Source organism: Oryx dammah, unplaced genomic scaffold, assembly GCF_014754425.2.
Source record: "Oryx dammah isolate SB20612 unplaced genomic scaffold, SCBI_Odam_1.1 HiC_scaffold_11, whole genome shotgun sequence".
In the NCBI taxonomy this organism is placed as follows: Eukaryota; Metazoa; Chordata; class Mammalia; order Artiodactyla; family Bovidae; genus Oryx; species Oryx dammah.
Window position 1 is genome coordinate 26302494 of NW_024070195.1, and position 12289 is coordinate 26314782.

A 12289-nucleotide genomic window follows, 5' to 3' on the forward strand; every position below is an offset into this window, starting at 1 on the left:
CTGTAATGGCCTATATGGGAAAAGAACCTAAAAGAGTGGATATATGTCTAACTGATTCACTTTGCTGTATAACATTATAAATCAGTTCAGTTCAGTTCAGTTCAGCCCCTCAGTTGTGTCCGACTCTTTGCGACCCCATGAATTGCAGCACTCCAGGCCTCCCTGTCCATCACCAGCTCCCGGAGTTCACTCAAATTCATGTCCATCGAGTCGGTGATGCCATCCAGCCATCTCATCCTCTGTCATCCCCTTCTCCTCCTGCCCGCAATCCCTCCCAGCATCAGAGTCTTTTCCAATGAGTCAACTCTTCGCATCAGGTGGCCAAAATATTGGAGTTTCAGCTTTAGCATCATTCCTTCCAAAGAACACTCAGGACTGATCCAACTATATGCCAATTTAAAAAAGAAGCAATAAATGAGTGAGTGGAGCAGTGGGGTTTCCTCCACAGGCTGAGAACCTGGGAGCCACATACATGAAAGGATCAGGCTTCCAGCCTGTCAGGATGGGCCTGAGCACTGCAGGAAGTTTCTCCACCGATGCCTGTCACAGTCTGTGATGTGCAGAGGGTGGAAGGAGGAACTCTCACCAAAACACCCACAGAACCGTGGCGGAACGACACACATCTTAGTCTGTGACGGGTGGAGATCAACTGCTCTCCAGGGCAGGGAGCTTTCACTCTGGTGAGAAATTTTGAGTCCACAGGGAGGGTGGGCGAGTTTAGATAGAATCCACAACCCCCTGTTCAGGGGGGAGTGATAGAAATCATAATGGTTACAACAACAATTGCCACTTGCACTGATTGAGCACAAAGTTTATGCTGTTTCCTCCCTCCTACAGCAAAATTAGTCAAATTCTTGGCTCATTTTTTTCTTGATTGAAAAAAAAGCTGAATGGAGATGCTTGCTATTAAGTTGCCTTTGGAGATGGCAATGGCAACCCACTTCAGTACTCTTGCCTGGAAAATCCTATGGATGGAGGAGCCTGGTAGGCTGCAGTCCATGGGGTCACTAAGAGTCAGACACGACTGAGCATCTTCACTTTCATTTTTCACTTTCATGCATTGGAGGAGAAAATGGCAACCCACTCCAGTGTTCTTGCCTGGAGAATCCCAGGGACGGGGGAGCCTCGTGGGCTGCCATCTATGGGGTCACACAGAGTCGGACGTGACTGAAGTGACTTAGCAGCAGCAGCAGCAAGAAACTGTTTTAGCCAGAATGGTGTTCTGAGTTACCTGAGGACTAGGGAATTTTTAACAAGTCCTGAAGTCAAGGATGATCCAGCGGATGTTGGCAATTTGATCTCTGGTTCCTCTAGTCCCAGTAGTCATATATAGATGTGAGCGTTGGACTATAAAGGAAGCTGAGCGCCAAAGAATTGATGCTTTTGAACTGTGGTGTTGGAGAAGACTCTTGAGAGTCCCTTGGACTGCAAGGAGATCCAACCAGTCAACCCTAAAGGAAATCAGTCCTGAATATTCATTGGAAGGACTGATGCTGATGTTGAAACTCCAATACTTTGGCCACCTGATGTGAAGAACTGACTCCTTGGAAAAGACCCTGATGCTGGGAAAGATTGAAAGCGGGAGGAGAAGGGGACGGCAGAGGATGAGATGGTTGGATGGCATCACTGACTGGATGGACATGAGTTTGAGTAAGCTCTGGAAGCTGGTGATGGATAGCGAAGCCTGGAGTACTGCAGTCCATGAGGTCACAAAGAGTCAGACACAACTGAGCGACTGAACTGAAGTTAAAGAAAACTTCACAGGACAAGCATAGGGAATTGACATGAGCAGGCCCAGTTGTTCTTTGAGCTGCCTGCAGTCCTTGGAGGTTACCCAGGTGGTTACAGCCTCTGAGACTCATGTGACAAGGTCTGCAGGGGATTCTAGCACAAAGAATATTTAAGAATCTCACTATTGGTGGCAGCCTGGATGGGAAGGGAGTTCAGGGGAGAAGGGATACATGTATATGCATGGCTGAGTCCCTTCTCTGTTCACCTGAAACTATCACAATATTGTTAATTGGCTATACCCCAATACAAAATAAAAAGTTTAAATTAAAAAAAAATTTTTTAAGAAAAGAATCTCACCATTGGTATTATACCAATAATCACAGCCTAGAGACTTTTCTTGACCAGTGTCCAGAAATGAAATACGAACTGCCTTTCCTTCATTTATCATGAAAAAAATAAAAAAAGATCCTCATGACATTTCCCTTTCAATTCTATACTTTTTCCAGTTCACCCAATTGGCAACAAGAAAGTTAGACCAAAGGGCCTTCTACATTCACTTTATTTTTGTGCCTAAGAATATGGACTCTGGATCAAAGGCCTGAGTTTCTTTTTTCTTTTTTCTGAGTTTCTTTGAGATGCTATTACTTAACATTCTGGGGAAAGAGTCTGGGGAAATTTTTACTTAATCTGCCAGTTTTCTCATTTATAAAGTAGGGACCATAATGTACCTACCTCCCAGAGATTATATGAGGGTTAAAGGAAAGAATTTAAGCAAACAGCTGAGTGAAGGACTTGGCGCAGGGTGAGCACTAAATAATGTAAACTGTTCAAGTTATTATTATTCCTTATTTGCAGACTCTGCCCTGGACGTTTCATTGCACTTCTACCTGGAGGATTACCCAGAGCGGGGGAGACCTCGGTACAAACCAGAGTCAGTAGAACTTAAGGAAATGCCAAAGCCTGTCTGGGAATGGAGGTCAGCATTCTAGGCGCTAAAAAATGGCAGGAAATTTGGGAAGAAACCTGTGAGCAGGGAGTGTGTCCACAGGAAAGCAATCTATTGAGCCAGGCCCACAAGTGGGATAACTTAATGATAACCTGGTTTTGTGTTACTATTGGCAAGCCACAGCATCTGCTCCGTGTTCTACCAGCAAAGTTCATGTGCAATTAGCAATGAGTCCACATAGATAAATGGCTCCTCCATAATTTTGTCAGATAGGATTCTCCCCTGGTATTCTCCAACCTGAAATCACAGTAGAAGATCGAGTCCTAACACGGCCCTCACATTCTGTCCTCACACGATGACTCCTTCAACCTCCCCATTCATACAGGTTCTCAGGGTCCTTGCAATTCTTCCCTCTGCCAGAGAATAAAACACAGCTATTTCCCTGCCTCTTTCTGTAGTCTTCCCTGATCCCAGTTAAAGCTGCACACTCACCCTATCCCTCTGCCTCCTCCTGCCTTGCTTTCTCCTTGGCACCATCATCTTCTAACATTATTAGCTACTTTTTTAATGGCCACACAGCTTGCGGGATCTTAGTTCCCTGACCAGCAATTGAACCTGTGCCCTTGGCGCTAAAAGTGCGGAGTCCTAACCACTAGGCCATGAGGGAATTCATGCCTTGTTGTCTTCCCTGGTGGCTCAGACAGTAAAGAATCTGCCTGAAATGCAAAAGACCGGGGTTCCACCCCTGGGTGGGGGAAGATTCCCTGGAGAAGGGAATGGCTACCCATTACAGCATTCTTGCAAGGAGAATTCCATGGGCAGAGGAGCCTGGCGGGTTACAGTCCATGGGGTCACAAAGAGTCGGACACAACTGAGTGACTAACACTCCCCTTCGCTGAGTGTTAGTCTCCATCGGGGCTGGAATTTGTTTTGCCCATGGCTGCATCCTGGTGCCTAGATCAGGGCCTGGCTCAGTGTTTGTGGAGTGACTGCCATTGAACCAGGACGTTCCACAGGCTGGCTCTGCCTCCCCCACAGCCTTTCCAGCAGAGGGCTCTCTGAGGGCTTGATTCACATTACAATTCTTTCAAGAGAGATAATGTACCCCTGGCTTTGTGTCATGAGCCAGTATCCCAGCCACAGTGCCATCACAAATGTCAGAAGGGAGTGTCACTTGACTGAGAGCTGAGCCAGACTGTTGATTTTTTTGTACTCTACAGAATCAAAGTATTAGGTTGCCCAGGAGTTCCTAATTTCCAGCTTTTCGGGAAGTTCTATATTACACTGCTCATTAACTTATTGACATTTTGACATGGCTTATCCTTACTCTGAAAGGATTCGTTTTAATGACGGGCCAATGAAGTATCTTATTTCTCTATTTTATGGCATTTTCATTAAAAAATTTTTTTTATTATCAGTTTTTTTTTGTTTGTTTTTTGGGCTGTGCTGGGTCTTCCTTGTGGTGCAAAGGATTAGCTGCTCCGCTGCTTGTGGGATCCTAGTTCCCTGACCTGGGATCAAGCCTGCGTCCCCTGCATTGGAAGGCAGATTCTTAACCACTGGACCACCAGGGAAATCCCTGGCATTTTCTTTAAAAAGCATGTATTACTTTAAAATGAGAAATAACCAATGACTTTGGGAGGGGGTGGGGATTCCTACTGAGTATGCATACCTCTTATGAGGCAAAGACTTGCCTGAATTTCTTATCTGGCCTCTGATCAATTTCTATTGACTAAGGAGGCAAAGAACTCTGGTTGGTAACAGAGCCTCTAGTCAGAGAATGCTATTTTCTTCCTGTTATTGTGATAACAGAATCACCTTTTCTATGGCTATTTAAATCTAATAGTTAGGCCACAGAATCCTTTGGCTTTGGGTGACACATTTCAAACCATAGTTACTTATGATATAAATGCTCCCCAGGTGGTACTAGTGGTAAACAATCCGCCTGCCAGTGCAGGAGATGCAAGAGATGTGGGTTTTATCCCTGGGAAAATTCTATTTTTCAGGCAGAGGAGCCTGGTGGGCTACAGCCAAGGGGCCACAAAGGATCTGACACGACTGAGTGACTCGAGCACACATAGTATACAATAGTGTAATTCATAATTTTTAGGTTTCAAAAAATGTAATCCATCAATTCAAAAGTTTGGAATACTTAACACCATTGTACATGAGATCAGAAATATTTATTCAATTAGATTGAAATCCTCAGAAAAATCAACTCTATAGCTTTTGAGGGGAGGGAGGTGCAATTTGATCTACTACCAAGTGGGGATTTGGGGAGGGGCAGGTATTTTGGGAGTTTGGGTAGGGAGATTTCTTTTTTTAGGCTTTTATATTTTCCTACTTCTAGGTGGCTATGAAGTGTCCTGGTCTCCTTCTAATGTTTGTCTAGATAAAACTTTTCTTTAAGACAGACCTTGTCAAAAACACAAGGTAGCTGTTGAGAGTACAACAACCCATTTACAAAATGTTTAATGGTCATTTGTGTAAGTCGTTTTATATAAACAGAAAATAGTTCTATGTTTTCTTTCCTAAGTCATCAAGCTAAACACTAGGACCAACACAATTAGGCTGAGGGTTTGGGGACAATGGCCGTACCTACTCTGAATAAGACTTGAGCGCCATCTGGAGGACTCACTTGAAACTACAGCACAGCAACGGAAGAATCTAATTGGTTTTCAAGCAACCCGGTACAATTGGGGAACTGATGGACAGCAGAGGCAGGAAAGAACTGCCTCCATTCCATGGTTTGAGCTCCTGCTATTTCAAGCTTCCATAGGAGGATTAAGAGTAGTGTGACTGACTGAGGTACTTTCAGCCGAGGTGGGAAATGAAACCATAACATCTGAAGAGCAGTAACATTAGCTTCTTAGTAAACACAGGTCAGCAAGTGTTTGCAAGAGGGAATCAGGCAAATAGTTCCCCAATTGGTTGCATCTTGCTATACCCTCTCCTTATGTTGAGTAGAGGGGTACACACAATATCCACTTTATTCCCAAGATATAACTGACTGATAAGTTTTTTTAGAGGCATTTACATTTTAATAGATTGAAAGTCTTAGTAAAAAAAAAAAAAGAGAGAGAGAGACAGAGAGAGAGATAATAGCAGAATTTCCAGTAGATGTCAACTGTTGGCTTTGGTAGAGTAAGAAGAACCATCTCCTTTATTAAATACTTAATTATTCCTTTTAAACAAACAAGGTCACTTCCTTACTGATTCAGTCATTTTAATGAAATTGTTTTAAAAGGAGTATGTAACCCTCAAGAGTCTGAATAGTGAAAAACGCCTGCATTTCCCGTTTCTGTATTTCTCTTGAGATACTGGAATTTCTAATGAGATAGTAGTCTCCTACCTCAATGCTTTTCAAATATCTCTGGTGAAAAAACACTTTTTCTTTTTAAATTTCCAATCACTTGGTGGACCAATGCTTGGGTAAATTAAAATCAAAATGTTATGAATTTGATGTTCATATCTAAAAACTTAGTGTCGCTCTGTATTTGTTACAGACTGTTTCGTGTGCAGACTGGCATTGGTCTGTGGATGACATAGAGAATCACCCCTCAAGTCTCTCTTTAAAAATACTTGCATTTGGCCTAAAGATCTCTGTCCACCATGGGCACCATGGTTACATTCAAGAGCTTGACTTACACTTTCCTTTCAACTTTTACAAGAAGAGAGTCTCCAAATCCATAACTATGAACGTTTCAGATGCTTTCTCGTCTCCATTTTAAACTGACCCTCTACCTGCACTGTGTTGATGCAACTTTCTATTCCTTTGTTTATCAGTTCAATCCCATTCAAGGACACTAACTTTATTGGCGGTGAATTTGGCCTGAATGCCAGAAGCTTATGTAAGACATGTGGGTAGCACGGAAGTTCAGATATTTGAGGATTCCCAGGAGGAATCCACCAGGAGGAAACAACATAGCTGACAAGACATATGCTTTCTCTTTTTTGGCCGCCCACGGCACGTGGGATCTTGGTTCCTCAACCAGGAATTGAACCCACACCCTCTGCAGTGGAAGTGTAGAGTCCTAATCACTGGACCACCATGGGCGTCCTGCTATGCTTTCTTGATATAAAGATTACAGGAAAGCTTCAGTTGAACTTTTTCCCTCAAAAGAACACAGGTTGAAAGAGTCTTCTGATGGATAAGCGATTCCAGTGTTCTGAGTTTATTTCATCCACCGGTTGAAAGGCAATGTATTCTCTTTTCTTATCCCAATAACCTCAAACTGAAAATTCCACATGGCCGTGTATTAAGGGAAGTGTTTGTAAATTTTCATTTATAAGGCACAAACCCTACACATCTCTCAAGAGAAAGGGGGGGAAAAAAGATGTGAAGACAGTAACCTAGGAAGAGAGGAGGTTCATCAAACTGGAGTGAAAAGCCACCTCCCTTTTTAGTAAACAGAGACCTTATACTGATAGGAAATGCAGTCTTTGGGGAGGGTTTCAATGCAGCCCCCTTCCCTGGATCACTGCAGAAGGCGGTCCTCAGAGGGCTGCGAAGCCAGGACACATCAACTGTAAGTACCTACCCCACCCCACCCCCATCCCACAGAAGCTGCTGGCCAGTGATGTCCTAACAGAACATTCTGCCTACAGGGTGCTCAGTTCACCAGCCTCACCCAAAGGAGCCTTCGGGGACCAACCTTGCATGAGTACACACACGTGCCTGTTCTGGGGCTTGATTTAAGCTGCTCTAAGCTGAGGTACAATGCTTTCCCACAGACCATGAACTATGATAGTTACATGGGTCCTTCATGGGGCAGCATCTATTTAAGAGGCTGGACCTTGAGTTCCTCTTGAAATAATCAGATCCCTAGAACCAATTCACTCTACCAGGGGCTTTTTGAACATGCTGGTCAAAATCTGGAGAAGATTATCTGAAGAAAGCTCCAGATCTTCTGGCATGTAAGGCAGCCCTAGTAGACATCAAGGAATCCTGCAGTGCACAGGGATAAAACAGAAGGGTCCCATGACACCAAACAGTAGCCATGCTTGCTGGCTGGGCCTCCTGATGGCTCTTGGCACTGTATTTTCTAGTACCGTTTCCATTAGTATTACATGAGAGTAAATATCCTGAACGTCTGCCTGGATCCAAGCATTTCCTGGAAGCACGACTGCTTCATCGTCCTCGCTATGCCCAAGGTACAGCTAGGAGTGAATAGCACTCTTGAGAAAACAGCCAGGCAGACATCATCCTGAGAAAAGTGGGTTAGAGAAGGGACCAGAAGTCGGACGAATCCAGTATCCAATCACCAAAGACCAGCATCACAGAAGAATGCCCATTTCAATACAGTGTGGTCCAGCCACCTTGTAATTTCTTCAGTCCAATTAGATTTTCCCTTTAGTCCAGGGCTGGCCCCCAGAGGCCACAGACATTCAGAATTCTACTCAACTTTCAGGCATGAAGATGGTTCTTAATTCCGTGTCCGACGAACCTTAGCCAAGGTCCCTTCCCTTCCTGTGTCTCGTAAGGCTACAGCCTAGAGGATGAAAGATAAACCTTTCATTCACAATGATAACAAAACTCCTGGAACCTTTGGCTTCCCAACGCCATAGCCATAGCCACCCTTGCAAATATGTACTCATTTAAAAGCCCGCTCTTAAAAACACAAAGTCATCTGCTACTGTGGACTCAAGTTCTCCCCAAATCAGGACAGGCCGCCTCCACACCGCGCCCCACCTGGCAGCCTCAGGAATCTTTCTTGGCCAGTCTGGCCTTGATTTTTTGTCTCAAGAAGGCCGCAGTACCTGCACTGCAGGCCACCACGAGGAAGAAGGAGAGGCAGGCCAGGTAGATGGACAGGGGGCTGTGGCGTGGCAGGTAGATGTCCTGTCGCCCCTTGTAGTCCAGGAGGATGGCCTCCAGCTGGGAGAGTGTGCAGACAGACAGAAAGGTGTGGAAGATCTGGTGCCCGTGGCCCACGATGTCACAGGAACCAGGGAAGTACTTCTCCGGAACCGGGCAGGAGAAGAAGTAGGCACTGACCAGGAAGAAGATGATCTGGAGAGTGTGGTACCAGGCCGCTGGGTCCTGGCAGCCAGACAGGTGGCACAGAACCACGCGATGTACCACGGGGCTGATGTCCAGGATGTAGGCCAGCCCGGACGGCACCACCTGGCAGATCTTCCTCATGACCGGGTAGGGCCGCCGGTACCGGTACTTGGCGTAGCAGCAGCCGGCGCAGGATAACCAGCCACAGAAGGCGGCGGCGGGCAGGAAGAGGAGCCAGAAGTGCTCGTACCAGGCTTGGTCGGAGGTGTAGAAGAAGTGGACCAGGGCGCTGCCGTACTGGTAGACGCTCACACCCACGTAGTCCACGAAGTAGAAGGTGTAATGGGACAGCTCCGACTTGGACTGCAGCAGGTGGGCCAGGAGGCTGAAGGTGAGGTACGTGATGGAGGACAGGACGTAGACGAGCAGGGGCAGCGTGTAGGCAGACGTCCACGGCAGGCCCTCGGCCTCCACGAAGGCCCAGAACCGCAGGAGGACGGCCAGAGCCGCCAGCAGGTGGGTCCAGACGTTGACCACCTCATTGTGTTTCTGAAAGAGGCTGAAGAAGTAGTAGCGCCACTCATGGCCGGTGGGGCGGTACCCGGCACGGATGTAGGGCTCCCGGAAGAGCTGGGGCACGTCGGTCTCCAGGACGGTGCCGGGCATCTTGGGCAGCCCATCCTCCAGGATCTTGGGCAGGCGTCGCAGATGCTGCCCGCTCACGGACAGGGTGCTCAGACGCTCCAGGATGGCGGTCGTCATGGCTGCCCCGGGATGCTACCTACGGGAAACAATAAAAATGGGCAAAGATGCCGTGAGAGAGGGGCAGGTTTTCTAGAGCAGCTGGGCAGGCGGGGCCTGTAGACGGCTTCATTGAGCTTCATTCTTTTTCATAGGTAGAATACTAGAGTTGGACCAAAGTACCTTACTGTCCTGACATTCTGATTTTGACATCTCTTCTACCCTCTACAGTGTGAGGCCAAGTCGCATCTTGTAAAATGGAATGTTGCTCCTAAGTCACTTCAGTCATGTCCGACTCTGTGCGACCCCATAGACGGCAGCCCACCTGGCTCCCCCGTCCCTGGGATTCTCCAGGCAAGAACGCTGGAGTGGGTTGCCATTTCCTTCTCCAATGCATGAAAGTGAAAAGTGAAAGTGAAGTCACTCAGTCCTGTCCGACCCTCAGCGACCCCATGGACTGCAGCCTTCCAGGCTCTTCCTTCCATGGGATTTTCCAGGCAAGAGTACTGGAGTGGGGTGCCATTGCCTTCTCCAAAAGGGAATGTTAGCAACCCTATTTTTATGACATCTACCAAGTAACTAAGGGTACCTTTAAAGCCTTGCTAGATGATATTTGCTAGATGGCTCAGTGGTAAAGAATCCGCCTGCCAATGCAGGAGATTCAAGAGATGCAGTTTCGATCCCTGGGCTGGGAAAATCCCCTGGAGAAAGAAATAGCAACCCACTCCAGTATTCTTGCCTGGAAAATCCCATGGACAGAGGAACATGGTGGGCTACAGTCTCTGGGGTCACAAAGAGTTGAACACAAGGAGCACACACCCTTAAACAAGACAATATTAAAAATAATCAGACAGGCTCTAAAAGTGCAAAGTATTTTATTAAAATACAAAAATGATCAATGTTGATATGATGAATGAGAGTCTATGTTTCTTGAGCATTAATCTTAAATTATCCACTAATTTCACTGAGAACTTGAAAATCTGAGATAAGCAATAGTAACTTGAAACTCAAGGTCATCCATAGGGTGGTAAAGACCAAGGAATATTCTGGGAAATCTTAACAGATGAACAAAATTAACATGTACATGTGGCCTAAATTTAACACGAAATCTAATTGCAAAGATTGTGTGTGTGTGTGTGTGTGTTTAAATTATGCTCTGGAAAGCAAGTAGTTTTGGACTTGCCTTTCCTGAGTACCCATATCTGTATGTGATAAGTTTCAGGCTTCAGAGATATTTAACTTGCACTTGGAATTTTTAGGTGATACATGAACCAGATGAGCATGGTGATTATTTCATAAAAGAGCTGCAAAATTTCAGATGAAGTTACTGAATAAAGCAATGGATTTTCAGTCTGTCTACAGATACCTTCATATTCCTCAAACTCTTTTCTTCAGAAAAGTTCAAAACCTGATTGATTCAAATGGCCTCCCTTTCTTCAGAGTCCTTTAGCAAAGGATACAGCCAGTGTTTCTCAGGGAACTGCAGATTTTAGCCAAGCAAATGTCATCTTCCCATACACACTTCTTAATCAATATTAAAAGGGAAAAAATACCTCATTGGGTCAAAAATGTAGGGCATGAAAATTAATAAAATGTAAAAAAAAGTCTAGGGAGACCTAAAGTCAAGCATTTGGGTGGCTACTCCCTGGGTGACCATGGGCCAGTTACAGACCTTGCTAAGCTTCAGTCTCTTCATCTGTAAAATGGGGTGATCACTGTCCATATTGGGTGGGATGTTTTGATGGTTAAATGAAGAGACTCTAAATAAAGTGAGGAGCACTCTGCCTGGCCCAGCTGGGTGTTTGAGTGTCAAATCCTGCTGCTATGACTGGGAGCTGGGCTCTGTGCTGGGGTATGGAGACTGATTAGATCTGCTCCCTGCCTTGGAGGAGGTCAGACTCTACAGGACGGACAGATACACAGGTAAGTCATGACAGAAACCTGGGATAAGTGCCCCACGAGAGGTGAGGGCAGTTCACTGTTTCTTGTGTTTTAACAATTGATAAAATATACTTATTTAGAACAGGACAGGGGCCACCCGTAAGCGATACATGAATAGAACAGAGAACACACATCCAAACAATTCGAATAAGAGAGATATACTTGTTGCCCACAGACCACGAGGTCTCTGTAAACAACCAAAGCAGAAGGTGGAAGGGGTGGGTGAGTGGGCTTTTCCAAGTGACCCCTGAACTAACTTTTAAGGAAAAGTCAGAATTCCCAAGAGACAATGGGGAAGTGGGTTTGGGTTGGGGTCGGGGGGGTAGAAGATGTCCAGGCGGAGAGCAGGGTCAAAGCCCAGGCTCCCAAGGAGCTGGCACTTGTGTGGCTGGAAGGTATGGTCGCTCCAGAGATCTGAGCTCCAACCTGCAGTCCCATCAACATGCCTGCAGCGCCAGCCTGGGCTTTGTCATCTGGGAAGCAGAGCTAATGACAGGATTTTATGACATAATGCCTGTAATGCATTCAACACGGGGCTTGGTCCCAAATCCTCAACTGGCAAAATGTTGCCATTATAACGACATGGTTGGTGGTTGGTGCGAGAGGCAGGGGGCATTGATGAGCAGAGGGCCCTGAGACATCTGATTAGCCAGCACCCACCATGGATCCCCCACCAGGATCCGGCTATGAACTGTGCCCATAGAGGAATTAAAGACACCAAGAGAAACTAACCAAGCATTACAGAGTCAGTCAGAAAGACAGAAAGAGGGGAAGCGGGAAACGGGAAAAACAAAAAGGTATCATTTGAATACCTTAATTCATTTAAAAACAAGAAAACAGAGAGAGGAAAAGCTAAGCAGTGCTTCCGCTATCAGCCAGCAGAGGGATCCAAGAGCCCGGCGTTTTAAGTTCGGTACAGCCTCGCC

General features: G+C 45.9%; 1 protein-coding gene across 1 annotated transcript; it reads right to left on the reverse strand.

Annotated features, from left to right (window-relative positions):
* Positions 1-4845: 4845 nt before the first annotated feature.
* On the reverse strand, positions 4846-9482 carry PAQR8 (progestin and adipoQ receptor family member 8). Its single transcript, XM_040249460.1, has one exon. It carries the CDS (start codon positions 9441-9443, stop codon positions 8379-8381), a length of 1065 nt encoding a protein of 354 aa, XP_040105394.1. The 5' UTR covers positions 9444-9482; the 3' UTR covers positions 4846-8378.
* Positions 9483-12289: the final 2807 nt, after the last annotated feature.